Below are 16,567 nucleotides of genomic sequence, written 5' to 3'. Positions count from 1 at the left end.
AGTACCATCTGGCCACCCATGAGGCCCAGAGGACAGCCCAGGCTCCAGGTAGAACCCAGGCCCCAGCAATGAGTCCTGTCCTAACCACCAGTCTGCTTCACAGTCATCCAGGAAATCCCTGGTGCCTAGGCCAGGGCTGAACTCTAGGGAGCAGGGGGAGGAAGGCTTGATCTGTTGGGAAACCTGGCCTGCTCTAGATCCCTCCCCTACCCCTAGGCCAGCCCCACAGGGAATCTACACTGAAGATCCTGGCAGTGGGGAGCAAGGTAATTGGAGGGCAGCCCGTGGAGATAAGGTAGCCAAATTATTATAATGTGAGAGATCGGCAAAGAAAATGCAGGGTTCTAGGCCATTTTATAGGGAATTGATGAACAGTCCAGGAGGAAGAGACAAAAATCTTGGACTGGATGGTAATTTCCGAAATGCAGGACCAAGTGACCTCGGAGGTGTTTCCAACATACGAATTAGCCTGACTCCAGTCTGCTGGCCCCTGCTGACCTATTTAAGGGCAGAGCTGGGCCAGGAGAAGCAGTGGCCCCAGCCCGCCAGCACGTGTCATTCAGCAGCCTTCCCAGTCCTCACCAGTATGAGCCGCCAGTTGACCCTCTTGGCCTGCGGGGAGCGCCCGGGCTTCAGCGGCTGCTCCGCTGTCCTCTCGGGCCGGTTCGGCAGCAGCCGCTCCTCCTTCAGAGCCGGGGTCAAGGGCGCAGCGCCTTTCGGCAGCAGGAGCCTCTTCAGCCTGGGAGGCAGCCGGCGCCAGGCGCGCTGCGCGGGGTCCGAGTGGGGCGCCGGCTTCGCGCTGGGCCGTGGGGGTGCGGGCGGCGGCCGCCCTGGAGGCTTTGTGGGCACCATTTTCGGCAGCGCGGGGCTGGGGCCCTCGTGTCCTTCCGTGTGCCCGCCTGGTGGCATCCCTCAGGTCATCGTCAACAAGAGCCTCCTGGCTCCCCTCAACGTGGAGCTGGACCGCGAGATCCAGAAGGTGCGCGTCCAGGAGCGGGAACAGATCAAGGCGCTGAACAACAAATTTGCCTCCTTCATCGACAAGGTGGGTCCTCCAGCCCTTGCCTGTGCCTGCGATGGCGCCCGGTGTTAACACCTGTCAGCCTCACTTTGCTGTCTCTTGAAATGGACAAAATTTACTCCAGGGCATTCTAACAAGGGCCGAATAAGATCTTTATAGAGGCTGTCTCACTCAATAAAGGAAAATCTCATTCTTGCCTTGTGGGACAAGATCCTGGGAAGGAAAGGGTCCCTTAGAGGCAGGAGACCTGTGGAATGGGTCCTCTTGTGGGCTCCCAGTACCAGGATGTGGGTACTAGATGGACACAGGCCAAGAGAGGTGAAAGGTGACTGCGGAAAGACTAGAAAGGTAGGAGGAGTGTGTAAGCCAGGCAGGTTTCCAGAGGAAGTAGGACAAAAGGGCCACAAAATTGAAGGGTAGGGCCGTTGGACATTTTAAAGGAGGGCATGTGAAGTTTGGGATAGCAGCGAAGGCCTCTCAAGAGATTCAGTGGCAGTGACTCCGGGAGTGGGAGGAGGCTGGGAGTGGGCTTCTCATCTCCACTGAGGAAACAAGGCTAGACCATGCGTGGAGATAGAGGGACAGATGTCATAATGATGCCAATAGCAGGTATAATAATAATGACAATAGCTGATATTGATGGAGGCATTGCTTGGCACCTGGTGCTGTCCCAAGTGACACATTTATCAATGCACAATCCATAATCTGTTATTATTTTGCCTTGAAGAAGAGGAAATTAACACAACCGGAATGCTAGAAATGAGCTCAGGTTGGTGGAGCACTCAGTGGTGGGCTGTCTGCCTCACCTCCATGCTAGGGAAGAGGAGTGAGGTGGCTGGAGGGGCTAGACCAGGAGTGGGAGGAACACTACTGTTTTGAAGAATGGAGGCTATCTCTTTCCTCTTTCAGAGATAGTTGCTCCTGAACATTTCCTGTGTCTCACCAGCTTAGAGATATATAAGAAGAGGGTGCTGGTGAATAACAAGGGCCTAACATGAGGACTTTTAGATGGCAGAATCTGCTTTGAACAATAACTGCAAAAACAAAAACTCAACCAACCAAGAACAGTGGGACTCCATGAGGCAAAGCATCCTGAGTACCAGATTGACTTCCCAGTCTGCTTTTCCTCTGCTCTTTCCCAGAATCTAGAATGAGAAGTCACCCTGGTCACACGAAAACTAAGCAGAGGTGGATGACATCACTGCTTAAGCTCACTTTCTAATTTCTTTTAGACTGGATCTTGCTTCTTGTCTTGGAGATCCAAATGGCCACGTCCCTCTGGCTGAATACAGTCTGATGAGCCTTGCCCCATCCTGTCCCACTTGTGACAGGCAACAGCATAGTGACTGTGGGTCATGCTTACCTTTGGGTTCCAGGTGCGTTTCCTGGAGCAGCAGAACCAGGTGCTGCAGACCAAGTGGGAGCTCCTGCAGCAGCTGGACTTGAGCAACAGCAGGAAGAAGCTGGAGCCCATTTACGAGGGCCACATCAGCAGCCTGCGGAAGCAGCTGGAGACGCTGTCTGGGGACAGGGTGAGGATGGAATCAGAGCTGAGGAGCATGAGGGACATAGTGGAGGACTACAAGAAGAGGTGAGTAGGAGACAGAAAATGCTACTGGAGAATGTGACTGCAGATGAGGTTTCTATTTCTAGTCAGCATTTTTGTTTTCTTAAATCCTATGCTTAGATCAACACTATTTCCTATGCCATAGGAAAGAGAGGGACATCCAGGCAGAAGGGGACTTAGGAAAACAATGGATCTACCCAGAATGGTGCTCGAAATTGTAGGAAATGAGTGTTTAATATCTAACCTTAGTAAAGCCTTAGGAAGAATGGTGGAAAGAGAATTGGATCAACATCCAGTGGACAAGCCAAGTGGCTTTGTAGTTCCTCTGGAGTGAGATTTTGGCAGTTCCCAAGATATTAAAATGCCCCACTTATCCTAGAACAAACCTAAAAATTAAGCAAAAATGAATTTTGAAGACATGTTTCATGTTGAAAAACTTACGTTATGCTCTTTATAAAAGATAAAATGGAAATGTCATTGAAATTAGAGATTGAGATTTATCTCTTCCTCTGAATTGAGCTAATCATAAGAAAATGTAGAAATCTAGGTGCAGTTTGATTTAGCATTTTGGAAGATGCCAGGATTTCTAGGAATAGGTGGTTTCTTCCACAGTTTAAGAGGATGGAGGTGGTCACAGCTGAGTTCTTTCTCTTGCTCCATGTTCAGTCTGCCAACCCTTCCCCATTCACAGCAGGTGTGGGCCTGTTTTGTATGGAGACCCCTTGGGAGGAGGTGGCATGGTTCCTGACCTCGGAAAGTACACAGTTTGTGAGGACAGGTTAAAGAATGTTTTCACCCAGTGGAAATGAATATAGTGTGAGCTGAGATCAAATGGCATTAAAATGGGAACTGGAGCTCAAGCGGTGATCAAAGTAAGACCTGGAAAGAAGAGGCGGGAGGCACAGTTCAGGGCTGAGGTATGTGGGGCTGTGCTGTCTCTGGAGGGTACGGAGTCTGGAATTCCAGGATTACTACTCATTCACTGAGCAGCTGTGTGCCAGCCTCCTGCTTCACCATGAACTTTAATACTAATATTTATAAGAACTATGCTGGGCATCCTATCACTCCAGGAGGCTGAGGCAGGATTGCAGGTCAGAGCCTACGCTCGGTGACTTAATAAAAAATAAAAAATGCCTGGGATATAGCTCATCGCAGAGACCCTGGATTCAATCTCAAGTATTGGGAGAAACAAAAAACAAAACAAAACAAAGCAAAACTAACAACCAATCCTGATATTTACCTTGACACCTAACAAAAATGTTGGGAAAATAGCTTACAGATTGAAGTACTGACAACTCTTAAAAGAATCAAAGTGTAAAACACATGTAAGGCAGTGTTTCCTTGATATTCTTATAGTTGAATCCCAGTATCATTACTGTTATGATCTCGGCCAAGTTTTAATGTCTTTCCCTTCATTTATAAAACTGACATGAAAATGGAAGTAATTTCAAGGGCTGGGGATATAGTTCAGTCGCACAGCACCTGTGTGGCAAGTGCGAGGTCATGAGTTCAATTCCCAGCACCAAACAAACAAACAACAGAAGTAATTTCAGAGGTCGCTGTGAGAATGAAGTCAAATGACAAGTATAGCACAATAGCATGTGGTGTGGAGTAAAATAAATAGTACTTACATTCATTACGATTATTAATTTCTTCCACTGTTGGGTTGCTGTATTTGTCTCTTACAACATCTTATCACAGATCTTAGTTGTAAATCATCTTTGAATTAGCATTTACCTTCCTATTAAACTATGAGTTTCTAGAAGGCAGGTGACGTGTGTCTTATGCATCATGGTATGCTCTGAGGTTCTCTAAAATAATTTTTAAAAATTCACAATTTTAAAAAGTTGGCATCTAAGATTTTTATCATAGATTTGAGTATAGTTGCCAAGAATATAATTTCAAGATCACTATGTGTATTGCCATTTAAAATGACACAGGCTACGTCAGCATGTCCCCAGTTGAGTCTAGGTGTCATGACGGTTTAATACACCATCCTTCATCTGGAAAGTTAACAAGCAGTGCAAAATCGTACTTACATTGATCCTTTTCCCATCTGAACTCCACTTTTCATGCTACTTTCACCATGTAATTTTATTATAGTGAAATATGTTTTTTATGGCTATACGTCTTTTGTTGACCTTCCTAGCTACCACTCAATAGGCAAATAACTTGAAAAGTCTAAAAGTCTACTTCTTGTAACTATGGGTTTTTAAATGCTGAGTTGAGTTATCTAGATGACAAACTATGTTACCAATTTTTATTGCAGTATTAAACATAAAAAGTTAAAAAATTTTGGAAGTATATTTTTTAATGAGTCAAAAGGGCCAATTTTCTTCTAACTGGCTTAGCTATCCGTGTATAAATGTTGATTCTTGTTAGAATAAAATAAGATTCTAGTTCTACATATTTTTCATTTTTCAGTAAGTTCTGGGAAACTTTTCTATTAACAGATTTCAGTGGAAGGAAGAGTGTTGATTCTGTGAATATTTTTTCAGTTTTTCTGCTTTTTTTCTCCCATTGCACTTGTTTCCTAAAATACAGTATCATGTATTTTACTATTTATTATGTTTATTGAGCTTCCTCTGCTTCATAAAGTCAGGAGTATATTTGTTTTTCCCACTTACTCCAAGTGTCTACACTCAACATATATTTCTTAGATAGATTGCTACCTGCTAAAATCACATTAATGACATATCAGGAAAAACCATTTTAAACAATTTATCAGCTGGCAATCTATCAGGCCTTTCTTTCTCCTCTTCCCTTTCTCCTTCCTTCTTTCCTCCCTCCCTCCCTCCTTTTCTCCTCCTTCCTTCCTTCCTTCCTTCCTTCCTTCCTTCCTTCCTTCCTTCCTTCCTTCCTAGTTCTGCCTCCCTCCATCTCTCACTCCCTACTTGCTGGCAAAAAATGAAAACTATTTGATTTGCGAAACAGATTTGTAATTTGCTTTCCAAATTTCTGGAAAGGTTTTCAGTACACCTTTATCAGGACTCATCAATTCAGGTTTCTTATGGACACCTGTTCAGTTAAAAAAATCAGAAAGGATTGGGAACATACAAATATCATCAGTACTCAGCACACCTTTGTTAATTCTTTGTTTTTTTTAATTTAAATGGTGTGATTCCATCCCATGCTTTAATATGTGTGACATGCACACAGACACAAAAACACATTTTTGAAACTTTGGGCTTGACATTTAGCTCATGGGAAAGGACAATTTTCATTTCATGTGGAAGGCAGGAAGTGAGGGAAGGAGGGAGGGAGAGAGGAAGGAAGGAGAAAGGGAAGAGGAGAAAGAAAGGCCTGATAGATTGTCAGCTGATAGATTGTTAAAAATAGTTTTTCATGATAAGTCACGGTCAATGAAACCACAGAAATAAAAGTTACTGGCTTCATTGGTAAATTTAAATAAAAATATGTATATTTGGGGGATATTATTAAGTTACTCAGCACTAAATGAAGGGATACGTTATATAGTAGATTATTGAAAACACTTAAGATTAAAATAATGTAGATTTAATATAACTAGCACATTTATTTAACATCATTAACATTACTAACATAGACTCTATGTTATGAAGCCAGATAAATCAGTGTGCGCTTTCTCATGGCTTAATTTTTTTTATTCTGCACAGAACTATTTTATTTTTTTATTTCTTAAATTTTATTTAAAGAAAGAAAAAAAAGAAAATTAAAGAACAAAATAAAAAAACGAGAAAAAAGTAGAATACAAAATTAAAAAAGATTAACATCATAAAATCACTAGTCGGTACGTTACATATTGTCATCTCTACAATTGTTGTTAAAGTTACAAACTCAAAGTATAAAAAGTGGCTAGATGCTCAAACATTGGCAATGCAAACCCTTCTGTTCAATGATCTACCAGGAGTTTAGTAATATGATCATCAATCTTACACACTATACATACCGTTATATCCTTTAAAGCACTTTCCTTCCCTTTCACTTTTACAATAACTATTATATCTATTATACTTTTATATCAATTATACTTTTTGGATACCATTATTCTGTTTCATGGCTTAATTTTTAATTATACATTGTAACACATTTAAGAATATGTTACTTTTAAAGTCAATAGTATTATAAATAAATTTATTCTTTGTAAATTTGAGTATGTGTGTATTGAACTCTGGTCTGTGATTTCTAGACATAAATCGTGAAAAATACTTATAACTAATGTTATTGATTTTGACAAACATCTTGATCAAATGGTTTTAGATAGTTTATAACATAGAAAGATATAAGCTACTAAGAAATACTTGATCTGGCAACTAGCATATGCTTTTAGTTTTATCAAGAAATGGTTGCTATGCTACTATTGAATATTTTACAAAGTAATATAAAGATCAAATCTCTTTAAATAAGTGTCTCATGATGTCATTTGATAAAAAGATTCCAATTGTTTTTTGAATCACATAAAATCTGTGATAAATCAGGTAAACTGTTTTCTGTAGGGTTATCCAATATAATTAGGAAAAGCTGGCAAACTCAGACAATATCTCATATACATTTAAAATAATTCATTTCCGTAATTCACACTGTATCAGCCATTCAGCAATTTTTTTGTGGGAAGGAGGCTACCAGAGACTAGCCTTAGGACTGAAGAAAGAGCTGGAAAACTTTGATATATTTAAGTATATGAGAAAAAATAAGCTATTGTCTAGTATTAAAGATTTTTTTCAAATTTTTACTGTGGTAAAACATACATAGCATAAAGTTTGCCCTATTAACCATTTTAAGTGTTAAATAGACTTGTAATATTTCATAAGTATCACCACCAGCCACCTCTATAATTTTTGTATCTTGCAAAACTGAAATTCTATACTTGTTGAACAGTAATTTTCCATTTCCTTCTTCCTCCCACTCCTGAAAACCACCAATTTGCTTCTATGATTTTGACTATTTTAAGACTACCTTACGTAAGCAAAACCATACATATTTGCTTTTTTATGACTGGCTTATTTCACTCAGCATGATATCCTTGAGGTTCATTCATGTGGTATCATATTGCAGAGTTTTCTATAAGATTGGGTACTACTTCCTGGTTTGCATATGCCACATTTTGCTTACCTACTTAGCGTTATTTCTTACCAATGGTCAATATCTTTGTTTTCTTAAATGTTTTGTTGTTTGTTTGTTTTTTTTTTTTTTTTTTTTTGAAATGAGGTCTCACTGTGTAGTTCAGGCTGGGCTTGAACTCACCACATAGCCTAGGCTGACCTCGGACTCATGGCAATCCTTATGGCTGCCTTGGCCTCCCACGTGCTGGGATTACAGGTGTGCACCATCATGCCTAACTCAAATGTCTTGTAATACATTCTTTTGATAACAATAAGGGCTGAAAGAAGTGGTCTTTTTAAACAAGATGAGGAATAATCTTACTTCCCCAATTGATAATATTACTATACCCCAGCCCCATCTTAACAGTTTCCAAGAACTTGCTTTACTTGGAAGAGAAATTGTGTAAGAAATGCATGTAACATGCAGTTCAGAGGTGGGAACAGTGCTTTTGCTTTGGGCTAGGAGGCTCTAATAGCCTGGACCACCATGCCATATTAAGGGAATGTGCTTTTTTCCTGTAACATGGGAGAGGCCAGTTGTGAAAGGGAATTGGGACAACAGAATCTGCACATATTCTTTCTCGGGCAACTCATTTTAGAGCCAAATGCTTGTGAACTGAGGAGCTACAAACGGACTGCTTTGAACTTGTCCTTGTCCATGTCTCCCTGGGGGAAGTTGTGTGTGCTTCAGGGATAAATGACCACACCGTACAATCTTGGCAGAGATGGGTCCCCTAACTTCTCAGTGGGAGTTTTCAGGACTGAATTATCCCAGTTACAGGGCCACATCCTCTTTTGTCCCACACAGGTATGAGGTAGAGATTAACAGACGCACTGCTGCAGAAAATGAATTCGTGATGCTGAAAAAGGTAAGATTGTGTAGGCCTGGAAGGAGCTTAGAGGGTCCCACCTGCTGGCACACTGATGTTTGTAGGGAGAGGAAAGGAACCCTCCAGGAAGCTCAGTTCCTTGGACAAGAGAGATTAGAATTCTAACTTCCCATCTCTTCCTTTCAAATCCCATTGCTTGGGATGCATGCTGCACCTAGAATCTGCAACTTGACATCCAGGAAGTCTGCTGCATTTTCTGTGTTGATTTTTTTCTCTGGGATTGAGTCATTCTTGAAGTTTGAGGGAAGGGGAGTAGATGGATCCAAGGAGGGCAGGGAAGCGAAGGCAGCTGATCCTCTCAAGACAGCTGGTGGTCATGTGTTTCCTAGGATGTGGATGCTGCCTACATGAACAAGGTTGATCTGCAGTCCAAGGTGGACTCTTTGACAGAAGAGATCAAATTCTTCAAGCACCTCTATGAAGAGGTAAGAACTTCACTGATCTCTCTTGCACAGGCTGCTCCTCTTGCAAGTGGTTTATGGTCCATTCTGGGATGGTTCCTGGATAAAGGGACAGAAAACACAGCAGGTGACTCCCCAAGTCCTCTGAGTGCCATGAGAAAGTGTTCTAACTTGATTCTGCAGAGGGAAGGATGGGTTGCTAGCTATTGAGGAAGAGAATATAGAAGGGTAGGATAGTTCAGAGTACCTGGTGGAAAGGGGAGTCTCATTGCTTACGGCCAAAGTTCAAGGTGCCCATTTCCACGCCTGGCAGCCGCTGAGTTTAAACGTTGAGGAAGGGTGGGAAGAGCAGTGGGGAATTTGCTCCAGAAGGGTCAGGAGACATGATTCCCCCCATAGAAGCCCCCCTAACTGGCTACCCTTTCTCACCTGTCCCCAGGAGATTGCTCAGATGCAGTCCCATGTCAGTGACACATCTGTTATTCTGTCCATGGACAATAACCGGGAGCTGGATCTAGACAGCATCATTGATGAAGTTCGAGTCCAATATGAGGAGATAACCCACAAGAGTAAGGCTGAGGCTGAGTGCCTCTACCAGATCAAGGTGAGTTGTGTACTAAAGCCCAGTGATCACAGCTCACAACTTCTCATCATCATGCATAGGTGCATGTGTTAGTATGTTTGTACTTCTGTGTGTCCATGTGTGCATATGTGTCTGTGCAGTGTATTTGAGCCCAATGGAGACCTACTTTATATTGGAGTGAGGCTTCAGGACAGTGCCTCTCAGTAGATAACAGTCTTGGCTTATACTGGGGACGTATATGGGATTAGCCTTTCCCTCAGCTGAGGCCATCCAAGCCACAACCTGATAAGACTACTAGTTTCTTTGGATAATCCACATAGCTTGGTTTTTCTTTTTGTTTCTGTCTTTGGCAAAATGAAGACTGAAAATTCAGACTCCACCAATATTCTTATATTTGAGGACCCAAGGATTCTATTGAACTAGGGAAGGTCCCTTCCTCTTCAGAAGAAAAGAGTGGATTCTCTATTTCCCCTTATATCTTCCCTCAAGCTCTCCTCTGAGACCAACAAACCCATGAGTTCTCCAGTGTTTGGAGAGGCCAGTGCAAGGGCTTAAGGCTCTCTTCACTAGTGCTAACATGGCTTTATTAATAAGCATAAATGTGATCACTCTTCCTGTGCACAACACTCCTACACAGGTGTATTCTCAACAGCCTATTCTTCTCTTCTTTTGTCACTCAACCTCAGATCCAGGAGCTGCAGGACACAGCAGGTCAACATGGGGATGACCTCAAATTCACCAAGGCTGAGATCTCAGAGATCAATCGGCTGATCCAGAGGCTCCACTCGGAGATAGGCAATGTAAAGAAGCAGGTGAGTTCTAGGAAGTGAATCAGTGGATGAGGCTTATTGAGCTCCAACCTAGACAAGGCAGAACATGAGAAAAGGGTAAGTCATGGTCCCTTCCTTAGGCATGTAAACAGGGTTTGCACAGGAGTGGCCTTTGCTGTGGTGATGCTGTACAGGGACACTGCACTCAGTTCTCCTCTCTGGAAGTGCACAATTTGGGAATGCACCTGTGCCACCACATCTGTGGCTTGGAAGCCAGAAAACCCATGAATTGCTCAAAGTTTGCGGAGGTCAGACAAGGATTTAAGCATCTTGACTTCCTGAGAAGATTGTTGCCCCATTTCCTTGCTTTTCATTCTTTATCCCCTTACTCCCCCTTCTCTCATGCAAGCGCTCATGTTCTTTTGGGAAGTGGACTAGGGCCAGTGGGAAGAAGAAAAAGCAACATTAAATAAGAATGTGTGAGGTGGGAGGATCTCAGATATGAGCCCAGATTAGATAACTTGGTAACTAGTGAAGAACTTGTCTCAAAATGAAAAAGGGCTGGAGATGTAGTTCAGTGTGAAAGGCATGGATTCAATCCCCAGTACAGAGTGGGGGGAGAGAGAGAGAGAGAGAGAGAGAGAGAGAGAGAGAGAGAGAGACAGAGAGAGACAGAGAGAGAGAGACAGAGAGACAGAGAGAGAGAGAGAGAGAGAGAGAGAGAGAGAGAGAGAGAGAGAGAGAGAGAGAGAGAGAGAGGAAGATCTACATAATGCAAGAACAGCACAGGTGTTTGAAGTGTCCCCAGAATTCAGTGTAAAATATTATGTGCTCATGGTTAGGTGTGGTTATTATTGGAAAATGACATTTTTTAGATTAGAACAGCCCCATACTCTGTTGATCAGGGAAGATGTTTCTGTGGGGATCCTGCAACACTTGGTCCCTATTTAAATGTCTTTTGAGGGCCCTCAGCCAAGGGGCTTTCTTGCCATTCTTCCCTCCTCAACCAAAGAAGCCTATGATTCACATCAGAACCTCTTGGCATTTGGGACCCCAGAATCTATGTGATATTTGTTTCAAAGTATGCTAAAATTTCATGTCATCTCAACTTCCATGACCTTCAGAAGATCCAAGTCTTTGGCATTCCCTGGGGTCTTGGTCACTGAAAAATGATGGAGGACTATTTGAGTGAATTCTGGTGGCAGTGTTTCTTAACACCTTCCTTTGTGATTAGACCGTTACAGTCCCAAGAACGACATGATTTTCTGTGGGAGGCAACTGGGTCCTAGGTATCTTGAGGTTGTGGGTATTGGCAGTGCTGGGGGCTGCCTAGCTGAGGAGGTAGCACCAGTTTAAAAACCATCTAGATAACTATTTGTTAGAGTTAGCTGTTGCTTTCCTTGATGTGAAGCAAAGTCAACTCCATGGAAAGGGGACACTCCAGAAAGAGAAGGTTAGTGCTCAGATCCTGTCAAAACCTAAGCTGAGTAACCAGAACATGTTCAGTCTAAGAAACTCTAGAAGGCTCTAGGGCGTTCACTTGCAAGCAAGCACACAGCCCTATCTGCAGTGTTTTCCAAAATGGGTTACATGATTCCACCTAACAGAGGCTTTGTGTCTCCTGTAAAATCTGTATGTTATGTAAGAACAACTTTTAAGCCTGTCCTTAACTTTTAATATAATTCTCTGTGGGGTTCTGGGGGTGAGACTTCAGGTGTGGTAAGCTTATTAGAAAGATACTTGATTAAGAGGAATGTTGTTAGCCCCCACTCTCCTGGGATTTACAGTATCTCCCGAGATAACCTGTGCACAGAGTTGCATTAGGTATGGCTACCTGGAGACTTTTTCAGGCTTGTCCTTAGAATCTTATAGCCGATGTTTCAGGCCCAGCAGGACTGGGTTGGGTCCATATATCCAAGTATCCCATCTTCTTGATGTCCTTCCCCTCCACTCTCCCAAGTATAGGTTTCTACTTCAGATGCTAAGGGCTGATTGGGATGGCTTCTGCCTGGAGTCAAGGAAAGGACTGACTCAATCTACTCATGTCCAATGTTAAATCAACCAGGAGGCAATCAAAACATTTGCTCAGTCAGGACCACAAGAGGTTGGAACTGGGCTCCTACTCAAAGTGCTGACTCTTTTTGTCCCTCAGTGCTCTAACCTGGAGACATCCATTGCTGACACTGAGCAGCGGGGAGACTGTGCCCTCAAGGATGCTCGGGCCAAGCTACACGAGCTGGAGGGTGCCCTGCAGCAGGGCAAGGAGGAGCTGGCCCGGTTGCTGCTTGAGTACCAGGAACTCCAAAACATAAAGCTGGAGCTGGACGTTGAGATCGCCACCTATCGCAAGCTGCTGGAGAGCGAGGAGAGCCGGTGAGGTGTTGAATAGCTTCTGTGTGGGACAGTTTTCTTTGTACTTTAGTAGGAAGCCCAAGGCAGACAATTTGGTTCTGTTCAGGTGCCCTATTAAAATAAAAACCATCCAGCAAATGGGCTTGCCTTGTGGTAGGGAAGTTATTCAGCAAGAGGGACCAAGTTGTAAAAATCGGAGATTGTGAGACAGAATATTAATGTCACAATTTTTGAGAAACAGCATTCCCTAGCTTTGTATGCATAGATCACAGGGAGGAAGTGCGTGATAGTCAGCAAGAGTCATCCAAATTCAAGGTTGCCCTGGCAATTCCTGGGGCTTAGTGAGGACACGGACTCATTCTTAAAGTTTAAGGCCAATGGCATCACTGAGGGAAATGGGACAAAACTGTCCTACACAACAGATAAACTTACAGCTCCTACTGGAGTGTGACTCCCTGTAATGGAGCTCTCTCCTCAGTTCTCAATTGCTTGAGAGGTCCTGCTAGAATGTGGGCAGAAAGTGTTGGGGTATGTTCTTAGAAGAGAAAAATTACTCCCAGAGGTGACTCCTTGGAGAGATCAGGAGATAACTAAGAAGAATTTGCCTGTTTTCTTCTCCTCTGCAGCATGTCTGGTGAATACCCAAATTCCATGAGCGTCTGTAAGTACTTGTACATCTCAGTTCTGACCATGGTCACTTTACCAGAAGCCTAAGTCCCTTTAATTTCGTGATACAGTATAGAAAACAGAATCACAGAGAGGGTTCAACAGAGACATGAAGACAGAAAAGGAAGTTGACTTTAGTAGCAAAAGGGAAACAATGAATGGAGAACAATAGTATCATTAATACAAAAGATCCTTAGAGAAAGATCCAGTGACATCAAACAGTCTGCTGAAAGAACAATGCTTCATGGCTACCTTCTTTTCCTTTTGAGATCAGACCAGTGTAAGGAGCTTAGGTTGTAAGAAAAATGATTGAGGGAGGCCTCAGGGGCTGAATAATTTTTTAAAAGGCACCTGAAACGATCATCTTCAGGCTTAAATCCTGGAGAGATGATGGATAAAAAGCAGGGATACTTTCTTTCTTTTTTTTTTTTTTTCTTTTTATCGGTACCAGGGATCGAACTCACGACTGCCTGCTTGCAAGGCAGGCGCTTATGCCGCTGAGCTAAATCCCCAGCCCCTTTAGAATATTTTTTTTTGGTCTTTTTCCTTTTTATCTATACTGGGGATCGAACTCACGACTGCCTGCTTACAAGGCAGGCACTTATGCTGCTGAGCTAAATCCCCAGCCCCCAGGGATACTTTCAACGGGCCCCTCAACAGCAGCAGCAGCATAGAAGTCCTCTGTCAGTAGAATATGTGTTTGCATTTTGTCCTATCCACAGGGAAACTCACTGATAGAACTTTATCTGCTAGGATCTTAAAGTCTGATATCATTAGATGACACAGACTGCTTGAAAAAGGTCAACCACATGGGGCTGAGTACATGAAAAATGAAGTCACATGTGATCAGTGTCAGTGGCAAATATACAAGAAAGAGACTATCTCATTATGAAGGCACAGTACGGGAGAGCTAAGACGGTGGTGTGGGATGTCCCAGGAGGGCCTCTGTCACAGTGCAGGCTGACTGGGGTCTTTTCTCACCGTTTCCAGCAGTAATCAGCAGCACTACTGCTGGGACAGGAGGAGCTGGTTTTAGTGTGGGCTTTGGTACCTCAAGCAACTACAGCTATAAACCTTCTGTGGTGGATGTCAAGACTAAAGTCAACTATGTCACCGAGTACAAGGATGCTCTTGGCAAGACGTCAGGCAGCAACTGTGCAACCAAAAAGGCCTCCAGATGACAGGCAGTTGGGGTGATGTGGGCAGAAGGCTGCAGAACCCAACCACTTCCCTCTCCTCCCCAGGGCTCTTTTCCAGGTCAGGAAGTCCTTTGTCACTCACCACAGTTGCAATCCTACCTCCTCTCCATGTTGGGCTTCCGATGTGGAAAGCCAGTCACTGGCCTCTTTCTTGGCCAGCTTTCACTGAGTACTGCCCCCATGCAGAGCTAATGCACATACCTTTGGTGTTTCCCCACAGCCAGCTGCCAGCCCCTCTGTCCAGTGCCTTTTTGTACCTTCAGTGCCAAAGGGTTCTCTTTGTCCTCTGACTGAAATTATGTTTTGTTCTCTGGCTTCTTCAATAAATGATGGCTGCCATTTGTCTCAGTCTGTTTTATGTTGCTACATCACAAGAGCCAAGGCTGAGGAATTTAGAAATAACCAAGGTTAATTTGACTTACCGTTCTGAGGCCCAAGAACATAGATCCAGCATCTGGCTTCTGGTGAGGGCTTTGTATTGCATCTTGTGCCAGAGAGGCAGAAAGGATAAGCGGGCATATAGGGAAAGAGCATATGTGTGAGACTGATGGGAGACACCAGATTCATTTTCTAACAGTTCTCAAGAGAGAACTCATCCAGTCTCTTGAAAGACATCAATCCACCAGTTCAGTCACCTCCCAGAGATCCCACCTCTCACCACTACCACTTTGGGAATCAAATTCCAACATGAGTCTTTAGAGACAAATCACATCCAAAATGGTACCGTTTGGTGCTCAGCGTGGAATCAGATTTATTACTGATGCAGCTTCTGGGCCAGTTCAGTGGTTCCTGTTTCCTGTGTCACAAGGGCTCTGTAATGAAGACGATGCCCCCTCCAATGGTGTCTTGCAGCCAGGACTGTCAGGAGTTGGAGCTTTGATGTGGCTTGTGGCTCAGCTGCTTGAGGACTCTATGGTCTCCTCCACTCACCACCTGGAGTTGCCAGAGTGGCCTTTCCTTCTCCTCATGTCTCACTCTGCTGTCTCCCACTTCCTGACCCCATGTCCCCACAGTGGTCCTGCTTTCCTCTTCTTTTGCTAAGTTCCTTTTCACCCTCAGGGGTGAAGTCTGTGCACATTTAGGTGCTGGGGACATCAGAATAAACAAGTGACCCAGACCCCAGAGAGCCCAAAGACTAATGGAGAGCATAAAACAAGCAAAATATCAAGTGGTGGTAAGTGATGTGAAGAAAATTAAACACAATGAGGCGCCAAGAAGCCCAAAGGTGCTCTTTTCATCCATCTGTGTTTCTGCAAGAATGTTGTATCTCAGCCAGGTAGCAACTGAAATCCTTATATTTTTCAAGTGCAAGCCTTATATAAAAGTGCCCATGTCCCCTTTTCCTCACTCACCTTTTCATATCTTTATACTCTAGACTTCCCCTAAGCAAAACACGCTTTTCTTACCCATAGCCTTTACAAATATTTCCTCAACCTCAAGCATCCATTCCCCATTTACTAGAAGACTGCTTGTCCTTTTTGGGCTGGCTAATGTGCCATCCCCCAAATTCATATGGGCCCTGGCTCCTCCAGGCAGAATCCATCAAGCCGTTAAGTGTGAATGGAGAGGAAACATCCTAGATGCTGACAGTTGTGTCCTTCCCCCGCTCTATAGGTGAAGAAGCTGAGTCCCCAAGGGCTGAGTAATTTGTTCACAGCATTGGGGAACACCAGGGTTTGGACTGGTGGCCTCACACTTGCATTGCCCCCACCCCCAAATGCGTGTTACAGTTGATTTTTTTACTTATCTGGTGGCTGCGCTGTGCCCTCACTCTACCCCGTCTTGTCCCTGGTTCCAGAATCATTAATTAAGGCTCACAGTTGGCATGCAGTGTGCATTTGCCACAGAGCCAAAAGTTCAATGCACGCACATGCACATATCTATGAGTTCACCTATAGGTGTGAAACACATATATATGTGTTAATAAATCAGTATTTTATATGTATTGGTGTGTTTATATAATTTCTTAACCAAATGGAAGCTTTTTTTGTCCTTTACAGATGCTAAATGAAATTAGGAAAAGCCAAGGCTGCCAGG

General features: G+C 43.5%; 1 protein-coding gene across 2 annotated transcripts; it reads left to right on the top strand.

Moving 5' to 3' along the window:
* Window positions 1–544: 544 nt before the first annotated feature.
* LOC100729838 (keratin, type II cytoskeletal 72) lies at window positions 545–14,869 on the top strand. 2 transcript variants are annotated; one of them, XM_063254806.1, is made up of 9 exons: window positions 545–1,045; window positions 2,398–2,612; window positions 8,478–8,538; window positions 8,889–8,984; window positions 9,400–9,564; window positions 10,230–10,355; window positions 12,466–12,686; window positions 13,292–13,326; window positions 14,325–14,869. In XM_063254806.1, exons 1-9 carry the CDS (start codon window positions 587–589, stop codon window positions 14,510–14,512), a joined length of 1,566 nt encoding a protein of 521 aa, XP_063110876.1. In that variant the 5' UTR covers window positions 545–586; the 3' UTR covers window positions 14,513–14,869. The 2 variants fall into 2 exon arrangements, with proteins under 2 accessions (XP_063110876.1, XP_005006513.2); XM_005006456.4 differs by having other exon boundaries at window positions 14,322–14,869.
* Window positions 14,870–16,567: the final 1,698 nt, after the last annotated feature.

The sequence above is a fragment of the Cavia porcellus genome, unplaced genomic scaffold (assembly GCF_034190915.1).
Source record: "Cavia porcellus strain 051 isolate PalLab524CR breed Dunkin Hartley unplaced genomic scaffold, mCavPor4.1 scaffold_8, whole genome shotgun sequence".
NCBI lineage: Eukaryota > Metazoa > Chordata > Mammalia > Rodentia > Caviidae > Cavia > Cavia porcellus.
The sequence above is the reverse complement of the archived record's forward strand: the minus strand, read 5'-3'. Positions and strand labels throughout refer to the sequence as shown.

Bases quoted from the DNA above. Each gene is read 5' to 3' on its own strand.
- LOC100729838 (XM_005006456.4), top strand. From the start codon at position 587: ATGAGCCGCCAGTTGACCCTCTTGGCCTGCGGGGAGCGCCCGGGCTTC. The intron at 1,046-2,397 runs GTGGGTCCTCCA...TTTGGGTTCCAG, and splicing joins TTGCCTCCTTCATCGACAAG to GTGCGTTTCCTGGAGCAGCA. The intron at 2,613-8,477 runs GTGAGTAGGAGA...TGTCCCACACAG, and splicing joins GTGGAGGACTACAAGAAGAG to GTATGAGGTAGAGATTAACA.